The sequence below is a fragment of the Mesoplodon densirostris genome, chromosome 11, assembly GCF_025265405.1.
Source record: "Mesoplodon densirostris isolate mMesDen1 chromosome 11, mMesDen1 primary haplotype, whole genome shotgun sequence".
Classification (NCBI taxonomy): Eukaryota; Metazoa; Chordata; class Mammalia; order Artiodactyla; family Ziphiidae; genus Mesoplodon; species Mesoplodon densirostris.
In genome coordinates, this window is record NC_082671.1 from 65,870,212 (window position 1) to 65,885,101 (window position 14,890).

Sequence of the window (14,890 nt, forward strand, 5' to 3'; positions counted from 1 at the left end):
TGCTGCACTTATCACGCTGACTTGCTGTAATTTGCTTACACATCTTTCTTCCCTGCTGGACTGAGAACCTTGATGTCAGGGGCCAGTTACCAGTACGTCCCTGCACCTAGCAGGGTGCTTGGTGCATCATAGGTACCCAGGAAATATTTGCTGCATCGTTCATACCCAACCTCACTCCACGGATGTTTCTTAAGCACCACTCTCTGGACTCGAGCTGTCACGAGGAACAGATCAGAGCCCAGATATCACGTTTACCTTTAGAGGTGGAACAGACAGTCAGCACGTGAATCTCCAGTGTCAGGTGGTGAAACGGGCTAGGAAGAAAAATAAAGCAGGGTGAGAGGCCAGAGACCCATTAGGGTGGTGCCCTTGTACAGAGGGGACAGGAAATGCCTCCCTGGAGAGGTGGCATTCGGGCAGAGACCAAAGGCTCAGCAGGTCTGGTGGAGAATCCCTGGGGTGCCAGAGGCAGGCTTGGCACGTTCCAACAGCAGCAAGTAGCTTTCGGCTCTCGGCTCGGAGGAGGCCAAGGGGCAACTTTCTTCAGTTGTCCCGAATCCAGGTTCATCTGACACAGCCGCCTCCACCATGCTGCCTAAGTTCGACCCCAACAAGATCAAAGTCGTGTACCTGAGGTGCACCAGTGGGGAAGTCGGTGCCACATCAGCCCTGGCCCCCAAGATCGGCCCCCTGGGTCTGTCTCCAAAAAAGGTTGGTGATGACATCACCAAGGCAACTGGTGATTGGAAGGGTCTGAGGATTACAGTGAAACCGACCATTCAGAACATACAGGCCCAGATGGAGGTGGTACCTTCTGCCTCTACCCTGATCATCAAAGCCCTCAAGGAACTGCCAAGAGACAGAAAGAAGCAGAAAAACATTAAGCACAGCGGAAACATCATTTTTGATGTGATTGTCAACATCGCCCAACAGATGTGGCATCGATCTTTAGCTAGAGAACTCTCTGGAACCATTAAAGAGATCCTGGGGACTGCCCAGTCTGGGCTGCAGTGTGGATGGCCACCACCCTCATGACATCATAGGTGACATCCACAGTGGTGCAGTGGAATGTCAGCTAGTTAAGAACTGCAAAGGAAAATAATTCAATAAAGGGTTATTTGACAAACACCCCCCCAAAAAAAAACCCAGCAAGGGTAAGCGGGGAGGAGATGAGGGCAGAGGGGTGGGGGCTGGGGCCACGGTCAGGATTGAGGATTGGACCTCGAGTGCCATGGGTTGAGCAGAGGAGTGACGTGCACTGGCTTGAGCTGTGCAGGTATCACTGGCTGCTGTGAGAATAGGGGGCTGGGCGAGGGTGGGAACCGGGAAGCCCAGGAGCCTTGGGTCCGGGTGGAGGCAGTGGAAGTGGGAGAAGTGAAGCTCTGAACCCATGGCTGTGTGGGCAGATGGGATGAGGGGTGTGAGGCAAAGGGAGGACCCGGGGACGCTGCCTAGGTTTGTGGTCTGAGCAACAGAAAGAAGGCACTGCCACTACTTGAGCTGGGAAGGACCAGGAGGATGAGCTGGAAGGACCAGGAGGACGAGCTGGAAGGACCAGGAGGACAAGCTGGGAAGGACCAGGAGGACAAGCTGGGAAGGACCTGGAGGACGAGCTGGAAGGACCTGGAGGACGAGCTGGAAGGACCCGGAGGACGAGCTGGGTCCAGCGGGGGCCAGGAGTTTGATTTTGGCCTTGCTTGTTTTGACATCCAAGGGGAGATACCTCACAGCCTTTGGAGATGGGGGTTTGGAGGGTGTGGGAGGGCTTGGAGCTGTGACGTAGAGGGAATCAGCAGCAAAGAGATGGGCCTGCAGCCCCGGCAGGCGGTGCTCCTGGAGAAGAGGCCGCTGGACAGTGGCGACTCTGAGAGGTGGGGCAGCACTTGAAGCGGTTCCCACCATATTTCGTGCAGTGATTGCATGTGTCAGTGCTGAGTAACTTTTGGTGAAAGAATAAGTGAGTGAGTGCAGATAGATCTTGCCACAAAATCCCCAAAGGTTTGAACTGGACACCCGAGTCATGGCAGGGCTTGCCTTACATGACCTCTGTGGAGGGTCCTGGGACGTGAAGGTACAGGCAGGGCCTCCGAAGTAGCCAGAGAGATCCGTGGGTGGGGCCGCCTCAGAGGCTGATGGCAACAGGGGTGCTGGGACCACAACACCTGCAGCTCTCCAAGCCTGAGACACAGGATCGTGTGTGGGTACCGCAGGGTGTTGGCCCAGACAGACCTGATTCAGATCCCACTGCCAGGCACTTGCTGTCCGACCTCAGGCAACAGTTATAATAACAACATTTTAGAGCCCTTAGGAAACCTGTCAGTCACCTCCTAAGTGTTTCACCTCGTTAGCACATTCAATCCTCACAACCACCCCGGAGGCAGGGACTTTATACTCCTCCCATTACATATGAGAAGGCTGGCAGGGTTAAGTCTCTTGCCCTTGGTCACTCTGCTAGTAGCCAGCAGAGCTGGGCTTTGAAACTAAGCAACCCGCCTCCAGGGTGTGCCCAGAGCTGTGCAGCCTGGCCTCAACCACAAGTTCCCTGCAGGCCTCTGTTTCCCCATCTGCAAAATGGGAATCACCGCCTTTGTGCAGCACAACCTGCAGACACAGAGGCAGATTTCAGGTGGGGCCTTCAGCACAGGCATCAAAACAGGGCCCAGCCTCTGGGCGGCAACTCAGGGTGAGATCAGCACAGCGCTGGCTTTCCTGTGGACAGAAGTTGCCAAGCATTATGAAAGTTGTATAAAAACTTGAGGGCAGGATTTTTATATATCCTGGAAAGCTCCAGCATACTCATTCTTACTTCTGGTACTAGAAGTACCGGTCCCAGAAGCCGAGGGAGCAGAAGGGAAAGAAACACCTCTCTTGTCCCTTTTCCTGAACTCTTTGCATTAAAAGAGGGTACCTGAGGACATAGTTCATCATTTCCTGGGGAAAACAAATCATGGCAAAGATATTCCTGGAGCAGTGAAATCTCCAAAAAGCCAAGTCGAAACATGGCTCCTTCCTCACTTTGGAGATGAGTCCACAGCGCAGGGGGCAGGGGTGGGGGGATTTCGTTAGGCTCCGGGGGACAGGCTTTGACGCTGCGTTTTTGACTCTAGGACCCCTCCGCGGCCTTCTTTAAGATGGACACGGACAGGGATGGCATCGTCACCATGCACGACCTTCACCGGCTGCTGCAGCACCTGCTCTTCAACCTGAAGGACGAGGATTTCGAGCGATTCCTGGGCCTTCTTGGCTTGAGGCTCAGCGTCACGTTAAATTTCCGCGAATTTCAAAATTTGTGTGAGAAGAGACCGTTCAGAATAGAAGACACTGCGCCTCAGAGACTCATTAGGTAGGAGAACAGCATGGGTCAGCATTAACGCCGTGTCCACACATGGTGCAAATGATGGAGTTGCCCCCCAGGAGCTGTTTATTTTGTCTTTTCCTTAGTTCAAGAAAAATCACATTCAGAATTACACGTTCAGTGCAGAAAGACTAGAAAATGCAGATACAGGTTAGAAGATACACCTGATCTAAGCACCTGTGAGCGTCATTTTTGTATTTCAAAGTATATCATCCCGGTCTTGTTGCTTTGAACATAAATATATACATATATGTTTTTCTTTTTATGAGCCTTGGGTCAGATATATACACGTGTTGCTCAGCTTTCCAAGACATTTGGGGACACCATATGCAGAGGGAGGCGCGGTGCTTGTCAGGAGAACACGTGGACTTCCTCCAGGCCTGAGACGTTAACCTGGGCAGTAGGTGTGAACTGGGGAAGCACAGAACGCCTTATGGTAATTAATGGATACTGAGTGTCATTTCAGTCTTTTTTCTATGTGCATAAATACACACATATACTTGTATATTTTTCTTTTTATGAATTTGGGGTCAGCCGTGCCAGCTGCTTTGGGAGGTGCGAGGACCCCTTCCAGCCCTTTCCTAGGCAGTGCTCCCCACCAGACCCCCGGCCACCCAATGCCGGCCTCACTCATGGCAGGAAAGTCTCTGCGTCCCGCTGAGCTGTGACTCCGTTTGTCTCCTTGGCTTCTCTCAGTAAGAGCATCTGCTTCTTGAAGCGGTAGTGGGTTCCCATCTTACCGGGACGTGTCATAGTCTGCTCCCTGTTGAGACCTGTTGACAGGCATGAATGAAGTAGCCATTCAGCCACTCCTTTACCAATTATTATAAGTACACTATTAATATTTTTTGAAACGTTACCATCCACTGCATTTGCTGCTACAGTGATACAACTCAGTAGTGGCATTCACTGGGTCCTTCTGCCCTTGAGGTGCTCCCAGTCCCCAGGGGCTATAGGCAAGTGCCCCTTCCACCCGGCAAGGGCAACTCCTGGAAGGGGGAATGCCCAGAAGCCCCTGTCACTGAGCCAGACTTTGTGGCACTTGGCTAGGCTGCAGAGGCCCTCTGATCTTGCACTTTAATTTTTCCCTCTGAATTTGCTTTTTGCTTTGGTTTTATTTTGTCTATACTTAAAAAGCCAGCAAGAAAGAAAATGACTGTAGTCTCTTTCTAAGTGAAAGGATCATATCACACGTGAGTTGAACACCTGCTTCCAATTGCTCCATTTATGAGGAGCTTTAATATGAGACTTGATTGCTTAATGTTAAAACAAAGCACAAAAACATCCTTCAGAAAGAACTTTCTGGAGAATGTATGCAGAACGGATATGAAAAATTTCAACCACAAAGCGCAGTCTTCCTATCCAAATGATTCCACCTTCTTAGTTGTATTATTTGTTCATTCATCACACATTCACTGAGGGTCTTCTGTGTGCTCAGTGTCGCCCCAGGACTCGGAGATACAAAGATGGATGAGATGAACACTCCCTTCGAGGGGCTTGGGGCTGAACTGCGACAGGTACAAAAATAAAGAAATAGAAGGATGTCTGAAGTGCCACAGGGAGGCGAGAGGCTAAGCCTGCTTGAGGTGCACAGAAAAAGCAGGACATTTCAGTTGGGTCTTGAGATGTGAGTGAGTTTGTCCGGTGCAGGTTACCAGTCCGTGGTTCAAGGCCAGGGAACAGCATTTGCAAAACTACAGAGGTGGGAGTGTGGAGCACATTGAGGGAACGGGGAGAGGATGCATGTGCAGAAGTGGCATGCACAGCGGGAGAGGAGGCCTCAAGATGCAGGAGGGCTGGATGTGATGGGCTCGAGTGCCAGACTTGGTCAGTAGGCAGGAGAGGATTTTATGCCGCGGAGTGTGTGGGTCACGTTGTGCCATAGAAGCATCCTTCAGCAGCCCCAGAGTAGAGGATGGATATAGAGGAAGCGGCTGGTTCCAGGGAGACCCAGCTTGGGCTCCAAGGATCTGGTGGAGAGCGAGCTTTGTGACCCCAACCAAGGCACTGCTTTAGAAAGCCAAGCCTCCCCATGGCCAGACCCCATACCTGTATTTCATGAGGTGTATCTTTTCATACCCCACAGCCCTTTAAGGAGGCATCCCTACCTGCCTTTGCAGATGAAGGAATCGGGGCCTAGAGAAAAGTTACTGACTCGTCCAAAAGGACCCAGGTGATGGGCGGTGGACAGAGATTGGAACCCAGGATGCCTCTGGGGAGGGGCCACTTCCTCTGCCTGGAGAGCTCAGCCTCTTTCACCCTCCCCAACCTCACTCTCCACCAGCCAAACCTAGACGCCTTGCCTTATTGGAAGCCATCCTGCCCTCTCAGTTGGGCCCCTCTGCTTTCTGGGCCTCCACTTTCCACCTGCATCATCAAAATGCACTACTTTTGGAAACTTTGAATATTCATAATTTTGTCAAAGAGAAGAAGACCATCTCATTTGCTTTATAACTGCACATCATTTTTAAATGTGTAAATACCAATTAGAGTGATTGGTCCAATGACCTGTTTCATTTACACCATCTATTCCCTCCCAATCTATTCCCTTGTTTAAAACACACGGGCCTTGTCCATTTATCTACTGACAACCCACATCAAGTACATTTTGGTACATGTACATCATCAGAGATGAAAGAATACTGTCAAGTGTCCTTTTAGCAGAATTAGATGGTCAGCTTCTTTTCACAAAATATTGTACGATCCACTCCTTCCTGATGAATGACTAACTAAATGAAAATAACAAATTTCCTTGTTGCTCTTAGACATGTATCACTTACTCACTCATCAGGAGATTTGGCTTATATGATCAAGTTTACTGTCATCTTCTGGTTCATCTAATAATTGCGAAACATTTTCTGATCTCAGTTTTCTTCCCTTTGCCACTTGCGCATGAAATAAGAATTCTCAATTTTCAACTACATTCAGTGAAAACTAACATAAGACGACAAGGATGGTGTCACTGTCTTCTTTTTACCTTCTTGAAAGATGCTGTTACACTTTGAGCAGTGCAATCAGAAAACTGAAGGATGATGTAATAGTGGTGATTCATTTCAATATTGTATCATCCTGCTAGGAGATTCCATCATTTTTTGTTTTCTTCTTATTATTTAGTCTCCTTTTTTTAGCATAGCTGGAAATAATTAATGAGCAATGATTGAACATTTCCTAGAATAATGAAATAGATCTAGCACGATTAAATCAAGACCACTAAGATCCCATGATCTATCATTTTCTAAGGTTTCAATGGACCCACATGGTAATTGCAAGATAGGAGTTTTATTTCATAAAGAAAATAAATACATTTTTTGTTGTTTTTTGGAAGACCTCATACAGAATCACTATTTCTTCTTTAAGTATTTGATAGAATTCACCAATGAAATCATCAGGTCCTGGAGTTTCCTTTGTCAGAAGGATTTTAACTACAAATCTAATTACTTTAATAGTTATAGGATCATTCAGGGTTTCTATTCCTTCTTGACTGAGTTTTAGTAATTTTTGTCTTTTAAACTATTGGTCCGTTTCATCTAAGTTGTTAAATTCATAAGAATGAAGTTGTTCATAGTATTCCCTTACTATTCTTTTAATATCTGTGGGGTCTTTAGTGATGTCCCTTTTTTCCTTTCTTATATTGGTAGTTGATGTCTTCTCTCCTTTTTTCTTGATTCATTTAGCTGAAGGTTCATCAATTTTATTAATATTTTCAAAGAACCAGCTTTATGTTTCATTTCTTTTCCTCTATTGTTTTTCTGTTTCGATTTCATTGATTTCTATTCTTTACTATTTTCTCCTTTCTTCTTGCTTTAAATATATAGTTGATCCTTGAACAACACTGGGGTTAGGGGTGCCAACCCCCTGCACAGTCAAAAATCTGTGTATAGCTTTTGACTCCCCCAAAACTTAGCTACTAATAGCTTACTGTTGACTGGAAGCTTACCAATAACATAAAGTCAATCAACACATAGTTTGTATGTTATACGTATTGCATACTGTATTCTTACAGTAAAGCAAGCTAGAGAAAAGAAAATGTTATTAAGAAAGTCGTAAGAAACTTTTATATACTACCAAATGTAAAATAGATAGATAGTGGGAAGCAGCCGCATAGCACAGGGAGATCAGCTCAGTGCTTTGTGACCACCTAGAGGAGTGGGATAGGGAGGGTGGGAGGGAGATGCAAGAGGGTGGGGATATGGGGATATATGTATATGTATAGCTGATTCACTTTGTTATAAAGCAGAAACTAACACACCATTGTAAAGCAATTATACTCCAATAAAGATGTTAAAAAAAAGTCATGAGAAAGAGAAAATACATTTATAGTACTGTATTTATCAATACTGTAAGTTTACATTGTCTTTTACAAGATAAATCACCTGGCTGTCCGTATACATATCAATACTGTCTTATACGGTACAAAACACTGCAGGCGTCATACATTTTGTGTGTATCTCTGGACATCAAAAATGGAAAGATAATGTGAAAAAGAAATTCGTATTTGTTTAAAGGTATAACGATTCATGCATTGTTAACAAAGAAGCAGCAATATGATTGCTTTATGGGAGTGTGGTGTAATCGATATAATTGCTTCATGGTAGCCTAGCCTATACACTAAAGAATGAATCATTATAAAATTTTTATAGCATACAGCATTCCAATCATATTCATAATATAGTATTGGAATCGCTACTCTAAAAAAACCCCACTTGCCTGTGATGATAGGCTGATACACAATTTCTCCAATACGAGAGAGAGAGAAGCACACTGTACAGTAATATAATTCCTTGAAAGCAAAGTTATAAAACAGGAAGAAAACTAACATATTAATTTTATATTAAATATCACTCACCTTATGCCTGTGTAAGGATACACTAGTATCTACATATATTATATTTTATACATTCATGACATATCTAACTTTTTCTTAATTTGTTTCAATATTTCTAGGCTATGTGGTTAATCTATGAATTTTTTTCAAATTGTCACAAATCTACAAAAATTTTCTAATATATTTATTGAAAAAAATCAGCATATAAGTGGACTCGTGCAGTCCAAACCTGTGTTGTGCAAGGGTCAACTGTAGTTTGCCCTCCTATTTTATTTTCTTAAGCTGAAAACTCAGATTTTTTTATTTGAATTCTTTCTTTTCTATATGAGCCCTTAATGCTATCAGGTTCCTTGTAGGCACTGATTTAGCTGCACTTCACAAATTTGATATGTTGTAGTGTTTATTTTCATTCAGTTCAAAATATTTTCTAATTTCCCTTTAGACTGTTTCTTGAAACCTTGGATTATTTAGAAGTATGGGTTTTTTTTTCAAAATAGTTCCATGGTTTCCAACTATCTTTCTGTTATTGATTTCTAGTTTAATTCTGTTCAGTTTAGATAATACACTTTGTATGATTTTAATTCTTTTAAATTTGGTAAGGTTCATTTTACGACCCTAGAAAACGTCTGTCTTGGTGAACATTCCATGTATCTTGAAAAGAATGTATATTGGCCTGTTGTTGGGTGGAGGGTTCTATAAATGTCAATAAGATCAAGTTGGTTATAGTGTTTAGGTTCTCGCTTATTTTCTATTTGTTCTATCAATTACTGAGAGAAGAGTGTTGACGTCACCAACAATAATTTTGCATCTGTCTATTTCTCCTTCCATTTTTATCAATTTATGCTTCATGTGTTTTGAAACTCTGAGAAAAAGTATATTTGTATTTACCATTTCTGCCTCTCTTCTTTTATTTCTCAAGCTCAAAAGTATCTCTCTGCTGTCATTTTCCTTCCCCTGAAGAACTTCTTTTAGCGTGTCTACTGGAGACAAGTTATCAGTTTTCCTTCATTGAGAATATCTTTATTGCTCCTTCATTCCTAATAGATTTTTTTCTGGATATAGAATTATGGGTTGACAATTCTTTTGTTATAACACTTTAAAAATGTTGTTCCATTGTCTTCTGGCCTCCACAGTTTGTGAGGAGAAATCAACAGTCATTCAAATGGTTTTCCCTCTGTAATATGTCATTTTTCTCAGGTTGCTTTCAAGATTTTTTCTTTAGCTTTGGTTTTCAGTAGTTTTAGTATGATGTGTTTGAGTGTGATTTTCTTTGAGTTTATCTTTTTTGAGGTTTGCTGAACTTCCTGAATCTGTAAATTTATGTTTTTCCACCAAATTTGGGCAGGTTTCAGCTATTATTTCCTGAAGTTTTAAATTTTTTTCCATACCAATCTTTTTCTCTTCTCCTTTCAGTACTCCAGTGACATGGATGTTAGACCTTTTGCTTTTGTATCACAGGTCTATCATAGTCCTTGGAGATATATTCTTCTTTTTCCCTCTGTTGATCAGATTAGATTATTTCTAGTCATCTATTTTCAAGTTCACTGACTCACTCCTCTGTCATTTCCATTCTGTCATTGAGCCAATCCAGTGAAAATTTTATTTCAGTTGTTGTTTTTTCCAGTTCTAAAGTTTCCACTTGGTTCTTTTTTTTTTTTTTTTTTTTTTGACTGCAATTTCTTTGCTCAGAAGTGGTCTTTCCATTTATTTTAAGAATGTGTACTCTTACTTCATGGTTATAATAGCTGCTTTTAAATATGATCATTTCAACATCTGGGTCATCTTGGAGTTGGTGCTAGTTGTCTTTTATCTTGAAAATTGTTGGGATTGTCTTGGTCCTCTGTATATTGAGTAACTTTGGACTGTATCATGTACTTTTTTTTTTTTTTTTTTTTTTTTTTTTTTTTTTGCGGTATGCGGGCCTCTCACTGTTGTGGCCTCCCCCGTTGCGGAGCACAGGCTCCGGACGCGCAGGCTCCGGACGCGCAGGCTCAGCGGCCATGGCTCACGGGCCCAGCCGCTCCGCGGCATATGGGATCCTCCCAGACCGGGGCACGAACCCGTATCCCCTGCATCGGCAGGCGGACTCTCAACCACTTGCGCCACCAGGGAGGCCCTTTTTTTTTTTTTTTTTTTTTGCGGTACGTGGGCCTCTCACTGTTGTGGCCTCTCCCGTTGCGGAGCACAGGCTCCGGACGTGCAGGCTCAGCGGCCATGGCTCACGGGCCTAGCCGCTCTGCGGCATGTGGGATCTTCCTGGACCAGGGCACAAACCCGTGTCCCCTGCATCGGCAGGCAGACTCTCAACCACTGCGCCACCAGGGAAGCCCCATGGACATTTTTAATGTTATATTGTGACACTCTGGTCCTGTTAAAATCCTTGGTAATGCGTTGACTGACTGATCTTTTTTAGGCAGGCAATCAATCCATTTAGTTTCAGAGTGCAAGTCCTGACCTGCTTTCTGTGGTTTCAATATCAGTTCAGTTTTCAAAGCGATTGTAGCTCTATCAGGTCAGCCCATGAGTGCAACACGCAGAAGACAGTCTTAACTACACTGTAGTCAAGTTCTCAATGCTTTCACTGTGCTGCTTTGGGTTAGTTTCACACATGTGCACATCACAGGTGAACCTGGAACTTCCTTCATTCATTTGGGCATCCCTTTTTCTAGCTCTCTCTGTGATTTCTCCCCACACTCTCCAGCACTCAGGGACCCCCTTTTTTGTTCTTCTGGTTGGAAAATCTTAGGTTTTAGCCATTCTGTACTACTGAGTGCTTCTCATGACTGGGTCCACCTCCAGGCCAACATGGTGAGAGAAAAACGAGGAAGAGAAAATAGTGTGGATTTCTCCAATCCTCCTTGAACACAGGGACCCCTTTTACCATCTCCTCTGGTTAGAGAGAAGAATTTCAGTTGTGGGTACCTACTTGGCCAATACTATTGCTGGCACCACCATAGAAGTACAGTTTTGAAACTGGGCTTGCCTCAACTCAGGAATGGGACAGTAAAAAGAGACAAGAAAGGGGGATTCCCGCATGCTCTTTGTACTTCAGGGGCTCACCTTCCTACTTCTTCAGTCAGAAAAACAGACTTTCTTTTGGAGATTTTTATGTCCACATCCACTGCACAGTTCCAGAATTAGGACTGCCTTTAAGCAGCCCTTAAGTTGGAAATATGGGAGGAAAAAAGCCCATGAATCTCACCATTATATGTCATTCTTCAAGTTTTGATTTCCCTCTCCATAAGCCTCCTGTTATTTACTTTTTACTGTCTTCAGAGAGTTACTTTTTTGTATTCTGTCTAGAGTTTTTGGTTGTAACCAGTGGAAGAGAGAGGATGAAGTAAGTATGTGTGTCTACTCTATCTTAACTGGGACTGGAAGCACATCTCAGGACTCTTGCCCTGCTTGGAATACTGCTCCCCAGGATCACACAGCACCTCGTCACCACTCATGCCTCAAGGAGTCCCCACTCTCTGGTCTTCTTGGCTGAAGTGCCCCGGACCCCTCCCTGGTCCATCATTCTCAGTCACATTCAGTAGCTGAAGTTATCTGATTCACTTATTTTTCCATGTGTGTGCTGTACATTCGTGCCATCACAGGATGAGCTCCTTGAGGACATGAGTTCTGTTCACCATGCTCATCATTGTGTTTGTAGGACTTAGAGCAGCACATTGTATGTATTTGTGACTGACAGTCTGGCTGGTAGGAAGGCTGGATCTGACTGATTGTCAAGATCTAAAGAGGCAGGGCTTCCCTGGTGGCGCAGTGGTTGAGAGTCCGCCTGCCGATGCAGGGGACACGGGTTCGTGCCCCGATCCCGGAAGATCCCACATGCCGCGGAGCGGCTGGGCCCGCGAGCCATGGCCGCGGAGCCTGTGTGTCCGGAGCCTGTGCTCCGCAACGGGAGAGGCCACAGCAGTAAGAGGCCCGCGTACAGCAAAAAAAAAAAAAAAACAAAAAGATCTAAAGAGGCAGACAATAGGAGAGAAAATAAGTAACTTCTGGAAGAGGCCACAGAAAAACCTTCCAATCTCTCTAGAAGAGACAAGGGTATAAAATGGTACAGAGGAGAAATGAATGGGAAATAGGTAGGAGCTCCTGGTTTGAGCCCGAGTCACTAAGGAAAATAATCCAGCCTCATAGACTGGTAAAGGAATTGGGTAGGGAGGCTGCTTGGACATGCGTCTAGACAGTGAGATCAGCTTGATAGTGAGTTGACTTTGCAGAGATAGAACATGCCTCTGAGGATCTCCATCCTTTTGAGGGAAGTCCAGGTGCATCCTCTGGGTTCAGACAGGATTTACGAGGTGCCTAACGGTGAAGGCAGGGGAATAGGGATCATGAGGACCTACAGTCCTTTTAAACAATCGTTGTGCAAATGCAACATAATCCACCCAACCTTCCAGAACCTTAGTGGTAAAGTAGCGATAGAAGATTAGACTGCTTGATCTTTGGATCCTTTTCCACCCTTGAAATTCTATGATTCTGTGAAGTCCGGTAGACAGTTGGAGATAGAATGGAGAAGCAGGTGAGGTTACCGTGCTAATGGCACAGAAGTGTGGGCACACAGCATCCAGGTGGTAGCTGGGGACAGGAGCAGGGATGACCTCTCAGAAGAGTACATAAGCTTTGGGGTGGAAGGAGAGAGAAGGAGTGGTCGAGGGGGCAGGCAGAGAGGGAGAGTCACTCACTGAGGGCACACATTTGCCAGGTGGTGGGTGTTCCAACCCATGGTATCATTTAAAGAGCAGCATCATGAAGGTGACTAGAGAGGGGGAGGTGGTTAACAGCGTCACTCGTTAAGCCAGCAGAGACTCTGGACTTGGTAATATAGAAGCAACTGGCGAATTTAAAGACTGTGTGTCTTGGGGGGTCTCAGGGGAGGTGTGCCAGCCATAGTTCACCTGTGTTCCCCACAAGCTGGCATCTGCCAGTAGAGAAAATGAAAGTGGGCATGACCTCATTTGGTCCATTTCAGCAGCGACATGAGCTGCAGCGGGTCCTCAGCACCTGCCCACTGAGGAAATGCAAGAATTTTTGTTTGCCAAACCACAGGAGTCAAAGTTTATGTAATTCACCAAAGAAGTGCTGGTCTGAATAAGACCCTTTCCGTGTGACACATGGGTCAACAGCACAGTGTGGGCTTCTGGGGTAATGAGGGCCACGGTGTTCTTGGTGACCAGTGCGTACGGAGCACTGTCAGTCATCAGGGAACCTGAGGAGTGGTCCAGGATAGCTGAGACCAGCAGCAGAGTTTCTTAGAAAGGATTTAAAGGAGAAGCCACATGAAGAGAAATGATTACTGCTTAATTTGTTGGTTCCAGTGCTGTGTCCTGCTGTCTGCTTTTAAAATGTAGGACAGTAGTGGGATGTTCCAGAAGGGCCTTCTCTGGGACGCTGCAGGCTTCACTTTCCCCAGGACCTCACACAGTGCCTGGCACTCCAGCGGTGCTCAGCAGAACTGCTCTAGTTGAATTGAAATAGACACGTTAAGTGAAAAGAAGATCCTGCGCATGTAAAAACCATGGGTGGCCCTCACCTCTGTGAAATGTAATATTTAATGGATCCTTTCCTCTGAGGAGTGAGGTTAGAGGGGCTACCAAAACTGTAGCTTCAGACGGAATGACAACAGTGAGAAAGGCTTCCTCTGGCATGGGAGGGCCCTGAGTTTGAGTGCCAGGATTCCCGGTACTGGCTGTGCAATTTTGGCAGGCGATTTCACCTCTCTAAACCACAGCATCCCCTTTTGCAAACTGGGGTGGCAATGCCGGCACTGGTGTGAAAACCCAGATTCGGTAGTTCCAGGCTGACTGGTCACAGAGCTTGTGGAGGACACAATTACCCTAAAACCACAGTGCTCCCCACCTGGCATCACATATAAAGGGTCAGCTACAAAGCCGCGTCTTTGGGGATCACATAAACCTTTGACTGCTGCATTTTCTCAACTGGCAGCCTCCTGGTTGACTTTAGATTTTTTTTTCCTTACGAGCAGCTCACCTGCTGGAGCATGAATAACATCACTTCTTTAAAAGGGTGACATGGGGCTTGTGTGCTGTCCCCACCCTGGTTTTCCAGGTTCCCTTGAGGGGAAGTTCCTGTGAGGGTCCCTGTGGGGCCTCGCTCAGGTGTCCCCCTTACTCACCCTCAGGCAAGATGCACTGATCACACACGTGCCTGTGCGCAAGCGTGGTTCCAAGCAAGGCGACCGCGGAGAAAGAAGTGGCGAAGGGTTTTACAGGGTTTCACGTGCCCCTAATTTGTTTTAGTGACTGGAAGAATCCAGGGCCCCCCAAACTCCTTCAGCCACAGTCTTCACTGCTCCCCGTGGAGGCCTAGCCACAGTCTTTTTTTAAGTGTCCTTGGCGCCCATTGTTCTGTGAGTAAACAGAGCTTTGATCATTTTACATCCCATAGACCTACCCTTTGAACACGAGCTGAGACTGAGTCTGTAGGTCACGTTCCCACAGTGTTCCTGGACTGTTTGCTTTGGTCTGCGTCATCATGCCAACGTGTACATTCAGAAATAAAAGTTTTTAGTTGTCTTCATCTGAAGACAATGTTATAGTGTGGTTTTTATCCCTCTGGGAATAAATGAGCCCTTTTTTGTGTGTGAACTGCAGGAAAAGTTGAACAACATTTATCTGGAAATAAGCAAGTACTCCTAAAATTTAAGATTTCCCTAACATGCAGCTGGGGAAATAAGACTGTAT

The 14,890-nt window shown here is 45.4% G+C and overlaps 2 protein-coding genes across 2 annotated transcripts in view; both read left to right on the top strand.

The window, feature by feature from the left end:
- EFCAB6 (EF-hand calcium binding domain 6) overlaps window positions 1-14,890 on the top strand; it is a 242,863-nt gene that overhangs the window by 154,285 nt on the left and 73,688 nt on the right. The window contains 1 exon segment of the mRNA XM_060113119.1: window positions 3,108-3,343. Within this exon segment, the coding sequence (XP_059969102.1) occupies window positions 3,108-3,343 (236 nt within the window).
- Window positions 581-1,035, top strand: LOC132499129 (large ribosomal subunit protein uL11-like). Its single transcript, XM_060113491.1, has one exon. The coding sequence runs from the start codon at window positions 589-591 to the stop codon at window positions 1,033-1,035; it is 447 nt and encodes a 148-aa protein (XP_059969474.1). The 5' UTR covers window positions 581-588.

Bases quoted from the DNA above. Each gene is read 5' to 3' on its own strand.
- LOC132499129 (XM_060113491.1), top strand. From the start codon at position 589: ATGCTGCCTAAGTTCGACCCCAACAAGATCAAAGTCGTGTACCTGAGG.